The sequence below is a fragment of the Amphiprion ocellaris genome, chromosome 12 (genome assembly GCF_022539595.1).
Source record: "Amphiprion ocellaris isolate individual 3 ecotype Okinawa chromosome 12, ASM2253959v1, whole genome shotgun sequence".
NCBI lineage: Eukaryota > Metazoa > Chordata > Actinopteri > Pomacentridae > Amphiprion > Amphiprion ocellaris.
Window position 1 is genome coordinate 23934501 of NC_072777.1, and position 13649 is coordinate 23948149.

The window sequence follows — 13649 nt, forward strand, 5'->3', positions numbered from 1 at the left end:
GCCGTGAGGTATGTCATTGTTTGAAGAAGGACTCATTCATTTACAGATTTATTTCTAAGCTTTACATATAGTTAATGTATATAGTGTTCCGCTGAACTGGTCTTTCACTTTTTTTTAGCCACTTCTGACCGTAAAGCCTTTTTCCTGTGTTCAATGTGTCAACACACTCTGCTTTTTGTCATTTTAATGTCAAGCATTCTCCACTCCTCACTCCATTTCCACTCCCATTTAAGTTGAATTGAGAGAAATGACTCTTGAAATGGGATTTAAAGCTTTGAGTGATGAGCGCCAGCACTTTAGGTTTGGAATGCAGCTCCGCGACGCCTGCCCCGGCTCGCTTTTCTTTCCAGACGTGGAGGACAAAGACGAGAGATGTGATGGTCAAGGAGGCTGTGATGAGTTTTGCAGACTCATCGTGTCTGGCTTGGTTCACCCTGGGGGGGCCCTTTAGATATATATGCCAGCTTTACTGACTTTGACTGTTGCTCAGGAAGGAATTCAGTGGCAGCAGAAAGTAAACAAGCTGTCGTTTCTGTCCCTTTCTTGCCTTGCAGGTAGTGTATTTCGGAGACAGCATGAGGTCGGACATGTTCCCCGCCAGCAGCTTTGGGAAGTGGGAGACGGTGATGATAGTGGAGGAAATGGAGGGGGAGGGCGTCCCGAAGAGTGATGCTGCGATGTCCAACGAGGCCCAAGTGGAGCCGCTGGAGAAAAGGGGAAAGTTTGAGGTGAGTTCAGTGAAGCAGCTGTTTCCGGTGAGCAGCCGTTTCTCACCCTGACCCAACGTCCACCCCCAAACCCCCTCCTCCAGCTCTGGCCTGCTGCGACTACTCACCCTTTGTGTTAGCAGATACATGCCTAGAAGGTACTTTTACTGAAGGGTTGTTTCTATGAAACTGCTTCTCCATTCTTTATAAACAATTCACAGATCAGTCAAAAAAAGAGATCCATTTTCTTTGAATATGATGTTGAGAAATATCATTATTCTTAGCTGATACAAACTGAAGGTCAAGAGAAAACTTGTTCTGATTCAATTTCAAAGTCTGTCTTTGACAATCAAGTGGTGATGATGGAAGAACGTGAAATGAGGCATGTTGGTACAGAGTTATGATTTAAATGTGCCAAAAGGCAGTTTATGCAACATGTCAGAGTGTTTTGCCTCCTCCTGTTACGAGGGGGGCTGGAGAACCCAGGCGCAGACACAGAGAGATTACAAGATAGGGGGAACTGACAACAGAAGGGGCAAGGAAGCAGGCTCAGGAAATCTGGGGTGAACGGAGACAAGACTGGGGCTACTGGCTGGAGACAAAAGCAGAACTGAGTCCAAGTGAGGGATATCCAGTGCAAGGGAAAACAGAGTCCAACAACAGAGTCCATGAAGGCATGTGGGTAACTATGATCCAGCAGGGAGTGAATGAAAGGACAGAGCTTAAATAGGTGGAGGTGAGATGGAGAACAGGTGAATGGAGTGATCTGATTATTGCAGCTGATACTCACTGCAGTAATTAGCTGATGGCAGAATGCAGGCAGGAGAAACAGGGAGAGAGAGAGAGAGAGAGAGGTGACAGACAGAGTGAACCAAAGAGACAGGAAAAAACAGAAACCGATCAGAACCCAAGGGAGAAAGCAGGAAAAATGGGGAAGAAGGGGAAAGAAGGGCAGAAGCTGGAGCAGGATCATAACACCTCCAGCACGTAGAAATGAAACAGTAAGGAAATGCTGCGAGTGATGTAATATCAAGTGCAGGGCAGATGAGGGTATTAAGCAGCAGGATGTTGTGATCCCAGCAGTCAAAAAGAGAGGAGTCAGCACATCTTTGGAAAGAAACTCCAGGACTCGGAACGAGACTTCCTCTTTTTCTGAAATACAGCAGGCTGTGGTGTCGTCCGCGTGACATATATTCTAGATACTCTCTGCTCCAACTAACTGAATATCAGGCATCTGCCAAAACTGCGTAACAGTTTTTCCAACATACAGTAATATCCCAGCTGTACAGTGCACACCTTAAATACATTAGTGAAATTAAACCCTGCAAGGTTTCCAACAACTGGATAACTCTGTATTAAAGCACACTTTTTTATTTTTGATATCAAGGAACTCAGCAATAGTTAGATTACCCAAATGGAGGGTTCCTGGGCATACATTTGCTGTCACCTCCTTCCCTTTATACTGTGTGTGTACTCTGTTACCTCCAATCTCCCATAAAAGAGTGTTTTCTAACTTTTGTGTGCACGTAAAATGTCTGCAAACTTAAAAAGCCCAAAGTTCACACCACACAGTTATCCTCTCTCACAGAAAACACTGCTATTTACCCGCCTGAACCACCTTGTTTGAAATCCAGGCTTTTCTTCTGTTACTTGTCGATGTCACCATGTAACACAACGCCTGCTCAGCGGCTAATTTGCACGCCCTGAAATACAGAATTAGCAGCTTGCTCACAGTCAGCCATTATTTCCTTACAAGAAGTGCTTCTTTAGGGCTACACCTCTATATAGATTTGGGGTTACAGTATGTAATCAAAATTATCTTGATTTTGTCAGGTCAGCTGCCTAATCAGACCTGACCAGGCTTTCAGTAGGGAGGTCTTAAAGAAACAGGGGCTGAAATGGAGGGTAAGAGGAGGTGCCGCAGCAATGTACAATATTATGTGAGAAAAATTATGTTTTGTGAAAATGACATCCTGTAAACATATTGTAGATGACCCTATAAATACAATCAGAAATCTATAAATGTGCATAATATAGGCTCTTTAAGTCCACTGGACCAGTAGCTATTAGTTGTGACTCATATTAGTTGGACTTTATATTCGACTATATCTCGAAAATGTTTGATGTGAGCATAATAGAAAATTAAATGTAAGGTCTTTAAGATTAGGACATGTTCACCAAATGTGACAACTTGTCTGAATCCATTAAAGATCAGGATAGAGGTGCTAACATTAGCATACACTCTGATATATTGTCATGCAGAACTAGCTACCGCACTGGAAAATACTAGTGGAAGTGCAAGTCATTAGATGGCTTCTTTACATCTGAATAATGTTTATTTTCTACCGTAGGTCCTGACCTGATTAGCCAGCTGTGCTAATGACTGCAGCTCCCACTAGACCATATATTGAGTCCACTCCTTATACTTGCTCCTGTGTTTTGGTTTTGTAAAAATCTGCCACAAACTGTAAAGACTGGTGGTCAAAGTGTTTGTCGTGACGGCTGGAGCAGGCGGCTAGAACAGCAAAAATGTTTACCACAGAGTTAGAGAGCGAGCTTGACGTCATTGTAAGTAAGACAAGAAATGTGCTGAGTGACTGAACTCAGACTCCTATGCAGAGCTGCCTCTGCACCTCTACAGCCTGCAAAACAACCTCACAGCTAAAGCCTTGTAGCTGCACCACATCCAGACATCTACAGTCACGTTAGTTTGAGAGAAAAAGTGGCAATTTATTTGAACTGCATGTAGCATCATAAATAGCCAAATATTAAACTTGTCTGCATGTTTAACAGTAATGCAGTGATGTAGTTTTCTTTTCTCCATAAGGAAAACCTCTATGGCTGCTTGTGTCAGTATTTCTATTGACACGGTGAATAAACAAGGTTGCACAGACAGTTACAGTTCAGTTATTTAACTTTTTACGACTCATTTTTCATTCTAATTCAGAAATGAGACTTAAAAAATGTGGAAGAACAATAATATGTTATTTATTCAATATATTAAGTGAAAATAATAAGAATATCGGAAGCAATGGTCCTCTTTGGGCAGCTTGAATTAAATTCTGTACATTGAACATTAAGGCAATTATTTTGGCAACACAATAACATACATAATAAGAGTATAACATAGGTGTTGGATTTTAAAAACCTTTATTTACACAAAAATCTTGCTATTTGTACTCAGATGTCAAATATGGTCTGGAAAAATCTACGTGAGAAGTGTGGAAATTTGAGTCTGGAAAAGTAAGTAAGTTACATAAGGAAGTTGTAAGTTTGAAATGGAAAATCCATAGGAACAGTCCTACATGATGTGAAAGGTATTTTATTCACCCCAAAGCACTGATGTTGGATCTGCTAGTTGAGGCACGCTGTCTGTGGATATCTATGTTAAATTTTTGACAATGCTGTATGTCAGGAACAGTTTCCGCCTTAAAAATCTCTTTTAATCGCAGTATGACAGCTCAGGCAGCTTGAGCACAGTCGATTCAAATAAAGGATCAGAATTTTGATTATAGCTGATGAGAACAACATCACTGACACAGATGGAACCTTAACGCTGATGAGAAACGGTCTCTTCCTGTGGCTGACAGTCTTCATCTATCAGAAATCTCAAATACTTAATCTGATCCGCTATATTTCCATACATGCCCTCCATGCCGCAGAGCAGATAGGTGAACGGAAGAATAATCGTCAATTTTGCAAAAAGACTGTTTCCTGGAACAGATGAGAGTGATAAAAGCTTGATCTCTAGCCTCTGTGATCTTCACCATGTTGCATTTATTATCTCTCCATTCTCAGAAATACCTCTGGCGATCCATCGTTGTTCTGGTTTTTGTTCTTTTTCGCATATTTTATGTAGAAATATTTGAAGCTTGTCTTCATAGCAGCATTAAATCTAACCTTGCTGATTTCTTTCTTTCCACAGCATGCGAGTTGTGTAACAGTTCCTGATGACACTAGTTGATATTGTGCAAAACACTAAATTATCTTTAAGGCTCATCAGATTATCACATCCTTCGTATTAAAAACCACATCCTGTTGTCAGGACGGTCGCTGCTCATCATCGCTATCTGCGTGTAAAGTGCACTGATGCTGTGTGACTGGTTGATGAGTAACAGAGCAGGGGATTTCTCAGAAATAATGATTCCTTGCGGTTCTAAAAATAACACTCAAAACCACTTGGATTAAAGCCAGTTTGAAGTCTCCCTGTATTCCCCGTGCTCATGGTAGTTATTCCCACCTCCTTTAATCAGGTCTGCACTTGTCTGAAAATGAATCCTAACACACAGTTACATAGTCTGGGTGTCGACTGTCTCAACAGGAGCAGGGCATGAAGTCACCCTCCTCAGCGTCCAACCAGTGGGGCTCCTACTTCGTCGACGTACGTAAAAGTGGAGGAGGAGACGAGGAGAGCCAGAAACTGACGTGGTGCTGCCACTGCATTCACAAATACAGCACCATGGCTATACCCAGTGTCGAGCACATAGCAGGTATGTGGAAGTAGGTGAAGCAATGGACGGAGAGAGATTAGAAACCAGAAAAGATGATCTATAACATAGTAATCAGCATCAACAGTACTTGAAATGGAACCAAAATTGCCTGCAACTCGAAATCAAGCAAAAACTTTCAAGATTAAGGATGACAAAAAAAAAAGAGATGACAAACACCAGATATAAGACAGTGAGTCCAAATCAAAGTTAGCTACATAATAGAGGTGTGATTTTAAAGAAGATGTCACCTCGGCTGTCTAACAGACAGAACCTTCCAGAGTTTCGTGGCCCTGACAGAAAAGTTCCTGTCTGCTGACCCACCTTATGTCGACTCTTGAAATGATTAAGAGGCCCCTGCTTGAGTGTGAAGGCTCAGACGTACTGACAAGTTCAGCGATTAAATGTACAAGTCAGTTAAAAAGTGAGCAACTTAGCCTAATATGAACAGGCACAAAGTGTAAAGAGGCTACAGATGGTGTAATGTCAACGGTTTGTTGCCTCTTTAAAGGAAGCCTCTAAAGTAGAGCAGTACATGATAACATTACAATACATATGTATAGTTTAATCCTCTACAAAACTAAACATCTATCAATTCTTTGTAATCTTTCTAAGTTGATCAAAAAGGACTAAACAGGCTCCTCCTAAATACAGGTTCAGATTAGGTTATAGGCTTATGACCAATAATATCTGTCTTGTGAGAGTTTAAAACTCTTTTCCAGTTTTTTTTTTTACTTGAACAGTCCTGACAACCCTTTTGCAAACACGGTAACTGAACTTCAGTTGGCTTTATTGGAAGATAAAGGTGTTTTATTTGCATAAAAATGACATAAGACGAAATGCAACAGATACAAGATAAAACTTTATACATCTCAAAATAAGTTCTTGCGCGAGACATTAAAATGAGAAAATGCAGCACCTAATAAAAAACAATAACCTGTTCAATACATTACCACAAATGAAAAAATACGCTGGGTCAAATAAGACTAGAATAGAAAAATAAGAAGTAATATAGGCAATGATTCTGAGGTAGTAGAGTAATATCACAATAATGAAATATCGCACATGAAAATGAAATATTGCACTTGAAAATTGAAATACTACACATTACATTGACATGTTTATATGAAAATTAAATGATCCTGAAATTAATATTGCTCAAACTACTGAGAAAAGTAATATAATTGTTCAGAATATTGCTCAGAAGGAGTATATAGAGCAAAAAAAATAGGAGGCAAAGTTTACTTTTTAACTTGTTTTTGAAGAGCTATGACCGTTAATAGAAATACTTTTTTTTTTTTTTTTGGTTTTCTTGTTCCAGTTTAGGATGATGCAAAATCTATATTAATGTTTTTTTCTTACATTTATCTTTTCAGCAGTGTAGAGCTACAGGTACGAAACTAGAATTACTTCGAGAGAAAATATGAAATATTTTAAATTGCCAAATATTCCAAAACTTTGAGTTTCTTCAAACTGTTTAACAGGAAGCTGCTGTTAATGAAAGCCAGCATCCCCTTCAAGTGTTTCATTTAAAAGACTTCCAGGTAACAGAGAATGGAAATATGCTCTTTGAGTTTCTGAAGGACTTCAATTAAATTTCAATTTGATTAGAGTAACTATAAAACAAAATCACAAATACAGGCCCAGTTATCTTTCAGCCCAGGTAAATAAAAGTGATTCTCTGACACACTTACTGTCCTGTGCATATTAGGATTGTGACAAAAACTTGCAGCACATTTGATTTTCATCAACCAGGCACAGATGAAATGTGTGCCAGTGTGCTCTTATAAATGCACCCATATGGTTCACAGAACATGCATGAGAATCAAACTCATGGTGTTAAAACAGGAGAAAACAGTCTAATGTTAAACATCCAGTGGTTATAAAAATCCCAAAATCCCCACATCAAACATCTCCATCATTCTACTCCAACACAGAAACATTCGAAAGAATCAAAACAGGGACTCAACCAGACACAGATGTGAAGCCAGAGTTAGAATGGACTCCGACCAAACAGCGCTGAGCTACAGAGCAGATCCTGGGAAAAATGAAGCCAGTTTTACAAATATTAATGAGCTTAAGACTGTTTTTACACATTTGAGCTTGAACTTTCCCGACGTTCCCAGAGCCATGTTGAACCTTTGCGTACATTTGTTGCCATCAGTTTGTCCAGTGTTTCCCTCATGACAGTGCAGGTGTTTACAGTGGTTGCTAGGAAATCTTTACTTTGACGTCTTGGATTTGACAAGAAATCCACAATTGATGTTATTCTGAGATGTGTGTGTGTGATTTACTTGGTCCAGACTGCATTGTGACTGCAAAAAACCCACAACATTGTTTGACTGGTACTCATGTCAGGTCTTGGTTATGGTCTCTTAGAACTAGTTCTCAAAAAATCCTGAAATCAAGCGTGTTTATTGTCGTCTTGAATGCTGAAATGTCGGTTGTCATAGAGATGGAGGAGACGTGGTTATAATGACACGCATGTTCAGACTGTTTAGGGAGACATTGATGGTGTCGCATTGGGTTGAACATAACAAAATGCTACAAATAACTGAGTAACAAAGGGGAAAAAAGACATTGGAGAATACCAGCGTCCTCTTTTATCCTCCACACAGCCAATTAGAGGGATGTTGATATCAGAACGTCATTTTCTGAAAGCTACTGACAACAGTCAATACAAACAAACCCTGTCTGAGGATGGAGGGATGTTTGGTGGTAGGTGGCTCAATGCATCCGACATGTAATAAACTTTTCCACCAACACAAACAAGGCGCTAGTTCTGGTTCAGTTGAAAAAAATTCTGAGAACTAGTTTGCTTTTCTAAGGGCTAGAGAGCTACCAAAAAGCCACATTACTGTGCCACTGTATATGTCTATTTTTTTGTTTAGGCTTCCTTGGTTTCATTCAGAACTTTTATTAAGGATGACAGTGCAAGAAGACAGTTTATCTGGCCCCATCGCTAGAATGCCAGTGAGGCAATATTCCTGCAATTTCCCCCTATTTTTAGATGTTGTAATATCACCACCACATCTATAAATGCCACTGCAAAAGGTAGTCAGTGTTGATGAGAGCTGCTCTATGCACCAGTGTTTGTAACGGCATTTATATTATTACACCACTGAATGGCAGGAATAATGGCCTTTACACACTGATGCTTTGATTTCACATCCATACCGAAGCTCAGTTTTGTCTTGTCTTTGAATAAGGAGACTGGATCTGTTTTTTTTGTTTGTTTGTTTGTTTGTTTTTTAAATGGTGGTCACAAAGTTGCATTGGTCTCAATAATCTCCCCTCATGCATTTGACGTAACCTATTCTTGGATCTAAATCAGCAATGTGTTGATGCTATTCTCAGTCTTTCCAGGGCAAGAGCCAGTGTTTTGGTTGTTAAAGCTAGATCGAGATTAAGCACCAACTTCAACCCAGCCTTTAAGTGGTGGTAACGGAGCATAAATTAAACTTCGGACTGTCTTGAGGGTTCAGTGTGCTAGAATCAAGCTAGTTTATAGAATTTGCCCTTCAACCACCTCTGAAGCAAATATATGTAACTTTTCACAGCAGCCATGCTCAAAGGTGCAGGCCATGATTTTGACGTCCAGCTTTAAGATGCTGCTAAACATTCCAACATAACAAATACCTGGACTATACTGAGGCTTTTATTCAGGTGGCACAGTTTCTTAGATTTGGAAGTAACTAACCAAGTGTTGGGCAGAATGTCTCCCAGTTGGTGTGGAGGGAGGAGGTTTTAACGTTCTTTGCACAACTGCATCCTGTCACCATTCATACGTTCATGTTAATGCAACACCATGAATGCAGTCAATGAAATACTATCTCAAAGTGAGTCTTGTTATGCCCACCTAATAGATTTTGTACACATTTAACAGTAGCTTTCCTCCAGACATGATTAACATTCTAAAGTGTTTATTTTATTTATTTGTTTGTTTATTTTTGCTCCTGTCATATTTTTACTCACTGTACGCTTAATTTTCAGTGCAATAAAGTCCTGCACCTCTATGGAAACAGCAAAACCATGGGTAGAAGCAGAGAAGCTCAAAAATAACTTCTGTGCAGCATAATAGTTATGAATGCCATAAATTATATTAAAAAAGAGAAAATAAGTAACAGTTGAATTCCTTTGATTATTCATTTTTTACAAAAAATGAAAAACCTGGAATCTCCTCGATTTTTTCGTTGGTTGCAGATTGCTTACTTACGGCTTCATGGTTGCAGCAAGGGGTGCAGAATTTTTTGTTTTTAACAGAGACAACTTGTGAATTCTTAAATAAAACGATCAGAATAAAGAGATTTTTGATAAAATTTTACAATTTTGAGTTTAAATTCAGTTAAGCTTTTGACAGAACTGCACGGCACAAATTATTAGTTCAAGGACTCTCAGAAAGTTGAAGATCCAGTGATTCTGTTTGTAGAATTTCTTGGTCGGATAAATTGTGTCATTGTGGCAAGATGCCTTTTAAACCCCCTGGCGGGTTTGGGGGTTCACTGGGTTAAACAACATGTCATACAAATTAGCTCTCACTTTAATACTCTGTCCTTATGTGTGCTCAACAGGGGGGAAATTCCCCTTGTCCCACAGGGATTCTGTTTCACAGCTGTCACCTTTCTTATCCTTTTTGAGTTTGCAGGCCTGTAATTTAGGAACGTTTAATGCCAAAGTTGTCTTTTGGGGTCCCACATTCTATGGACTGAGTGATTACTACCTGCTGTTCGGAACAAAGTGTGCTTTCCCTCTGAATACCCAATCGTCACTTTCTCAGCAGCGGTGGGGCATTAAAAGTCCAGGCAGCCTGCATTGGATCACTTGCAGTTGACTTTCCTGTTTGATTTTTTTTTTTTTTTTCCTTTTTAACTCTTTCTAGATCTGCCTCTGGATTACAAGTTCCCCAGGTTTTCCCCTGACAAGCCCTGCACCACCGGCTACTACCCCAGGCCCCCAGATTCTTTGCTGAAGAGGTGCGAGAGTCTGTCGTAAAACAAGAAAAGAGAAAGGAGAAGAGAAGAAAAAAAGGAAAAGAAAAAAGTCCTCCCTTACCCCTCTGCCTCAGGAGAGGAATGTGCCTCCATTTTTTGCCTGTAGTTTCCCACCTGACCCCGCCACCATCTGTGGAGCACAGGAAGCATACACTTCTCACCCGTTCAGAGAAACCATGTGAATGTAAGCCACAGTATCTCTCCGTAATAAACGCCTACATTTGAACGTTGTATCGTGGTTTAGTGTTAACGTACACGTGGAAAAACGACAAAATAAGTGTGCGTGTGTGTCTGCATACAGTAATAATAGGAGATGTAGTGTTCTTATTGTTTCATGTGTGTGAGGCCCCCTATTATTTTCCATAATAGATTGTTTGAATTCTTCGACGTGAACATTTTACCGTCTCTTTTTCCCCGAAGTGATTACCTCAAGAACGTGATCTACTGTAAGTAAAACAGGAGTACGTGTCCCCTAAGAGCCTTTGAAATCCTTGTGTCAGTATTTCTGTACAACACTGTTATTGTGAAGTCCTCCTCCTTTTTTTTTTTTTTTAGATATGGTTTAATTGTGTGCATTTTAGTAACCTTGACAAGAAGTTTAAGGCCTGTTGTTTCCCCTGTGTCAGTTTCGTGGAAGGTGTTAATCTTCAGGTCATTGTTGCTAAAAAAAAAAAAAAAAAAAAAAAATAGCACAATATTGTCCTTTGTGTTGGCTGTTTCAAAAAATCACTACTTTGGGAAACAACAACGATAATAATAATGATAATAATAATAATAATGGACGATGAAGACTATGCTAGATGTTCTCTGTATTACTTTTGGTGCAACAGTGAATCTTTTGAGTGATTGTGTAAAAAATGTGGACTTCTTGTGCTTCATTCATATGCAGATTCAGATATGCTTTAACCGACTTCTGAATGGTTATTTTGTCAGTGTGCATAGACAAGTCGTGCCATAATACTTAGGGAACACTCAGTTTGGGAACCACCTGTGGAAGTTTGCCTTGTTGCTGTCTTAGAAGATTGGTATCATGTTCATTTTTGTGCATTTTAAGTGTTTAGCACAGCTTAGCATGAAGACCAAACTGCAGGAAAATATGTCGATATCACTCCAAAGCAACAACTGTATATAAAAGATGGATGTTGCCACTGTGACTTCTATATAATCTGACTTCTTTTGACAACCAGAGGACTCGTCCCTGCTGACAATTAGAAAGAATGCAGGTTTAAGGCACATGAAGGCTTCATTTTTCAGGCCCAGAAGCCTATACGTCCATATTTTATATTGACTATGGCTCTAAGAGGTAAAATACATCTTGCAACAACTCTGGGAAAGCTTATCTTTAACACATGAACCACTTTCAAGAATCGGTGGGTTAGGACTGAGGGTCTTTGGTTCATTGGCTGATAGGAACTGAGACTGGAGAACCAAATCGTGTCAGGTTCAAACAAGTATTCAAAGTTTTAGTTTGGAATTGACATGACCAACCAAAAGATGTAGGGCATTGGGGTCGACAATTAACCAATTCAACCCATGTTGTATTATATTGTCTTCTTCCAGTATTGCATCTTGAACATGTCGCAGAATCACAACAAAACTGCTAGCCTGTGGAGTTTTTTTTCTTTTAGTGTTTCAACCATCATATTACAGCTTCCCAATGTCCTTGATCAATAAGAGCTTAACCTACCGACCTACTCGGTTTATTTAAGCACAAAACATAGAGCACAAGTAAACATAGTAACTCAACAAAACCCCAACACTAAGTAGCGTTGTGAATTGCAGAGCCGTGCTGATACATGCACAAACATAAATGACAACTGCGTAAACTAGATTATAAGCTCTGCGACGATTCAACAGGGTAGGAAAAAGCCTGTTCAGGTCAGGCCTTACATTTTGAGTTGGTTTTCTAGGGTTCCATTTCAGATTGGGCCCAAAATTTCCATCAAGATCCTGGCGTGGAAAGAGCAGGAAGAGAGCATTTGAGAATCTACACACACGAACAAACGATAACTACTGAACTATTTGCACAAAGTTAGCATAGAACTTTAAATTGGCTCATGACTTTTCAATTTATAGTGCCAAATCCAAAATTCTTCCATCTCAGTTCTCAAAATGTTCAATGTAATCTTTTCACTCGCTTTGGTTAACTGGTTTACTCCACTGATCTCAAAGGTGGACGCAACAAGGGAGAAGCCAGTAAAAATACAGCGAGGAGGAATTTTGCAAGGTCGGCCTGCTTGTACATTGTGAATTACAGTTTAAAATGAAAAGTGTCATGTTTGCTATGTCACTGCCACTGCACTGAGTTGTTGCAGCTCATAAATTAAGTTTAAGCTAGTAAAACCACAACCCGTTTTTGTGTTGTTTTTTTTTAACATGATTTGCATAAACAAGGGGCAACATGTTAACAAAGCTGTTTGGGAGATTTTTGCACATCCTTTTTTTTTTTTTTTTTAAATACTACTTTCTTCCAGTCTTCGTGTTAAGCTGTGCTAAACGCCCAGGGTCTGTCTCTATGGTAACCACACAGAGATGACACTGGTTTAAATCTTCTCATTTGTTTCTGATTAAGTCATTAAACAAGAAGATTTCCCAAATGTCAAAGTGTTCCTTTAAGATGACCATCATCTCATAAGTGAGGACAGATTATTTTGACAATAAGCAGCATACGGCCGCAGGCATGTGAGATTGGTCATCCAAAGTGAATTATTACTTGTGCTGTGTGTGCAAGTGTTTTATGCATACAGCTGTAGTGATTGTACTGTTCTTTTCTCATCTGACCTGGAAAATTTGACATGCACATTTGCCTTATGTTGGATTCATTTGTGGTCTTAAGTTCTTGACAACACAGGGAAAGTTCAATTCTGTGTTCAAGTGTTGAAGTACTGTCAATGAAATAAAATGTTCTACGATTTTCTTACATGAGGTTTTTGGAGTTTTCATTGCAAACGTCAGTCCTGTACTGTACATGCTGTAAACTTATAATATGGTGTAGTAGAACAGGTTTAAGGAGGACGACAAGCCAAGACTAAGACATTTTACACCCATTTGAGACGTCTAATATGTGTAAGTGGGTGGAAAATCAACAGTTTTTTTTCGCTGGGAAAGTATGCGCTTGGTTTCATTTTCCCCCCACAAGATGTTAACAGGCACTGAAGTTGCTAGAAGGAGTTTTTTTTTGAATACTTGCAGCATCAGTCAGCAGCAGGACTCATATATGCATCTGCAAAGCAAGTGAGCATAAAATACTCGTAATTATAAATTAGCCCCAGCACAGAGAGCGACCAGTCCATTGATGTAATGGCTTTTGGTCACTTAGTCATTGGTCACTTTTCCGTCAATGTTCCTCACAACTTCTTTCAGACATATCTACCCCCATGACAAAACGAGCCATGGTATGAATGTAATACACCTACTGATATATAATGCATAATAATAGCAGCTTACTGAAGTGTGTAAACAAC

General features: G+C 39.5%; 1 protein-coding gene across 1 annotated transcript in view; it reads left to right on the forward strand.

Moving 5' to 3' along the window:
• Nucleotides 1–13105, forward strand: part of nt5dc1 (5'-nucleotidase domain containing 1) — an 86682-nt gene extending 73577 nt beyond the window's left edge. Inside the window, exons 10-12 of the mRNA XM_023296957.3 lie at nt 555–728; nt 5029–5197; nt 10074–13105. Coding sequence (XP_023152725.2) covers nt 555–728; nt 5029–5197; nt 10074–10186 — 456 coding nt within the window. The 3' untranslated portion in view covers nt 10187–13105. The remainder of the gene's footprint in view (nt 1–554; nt 729–5028; nt 5198–10073) is intronic.
• The last annotated feature ends 544 nt before the right edge of the window (nt 13106–13649 follow it).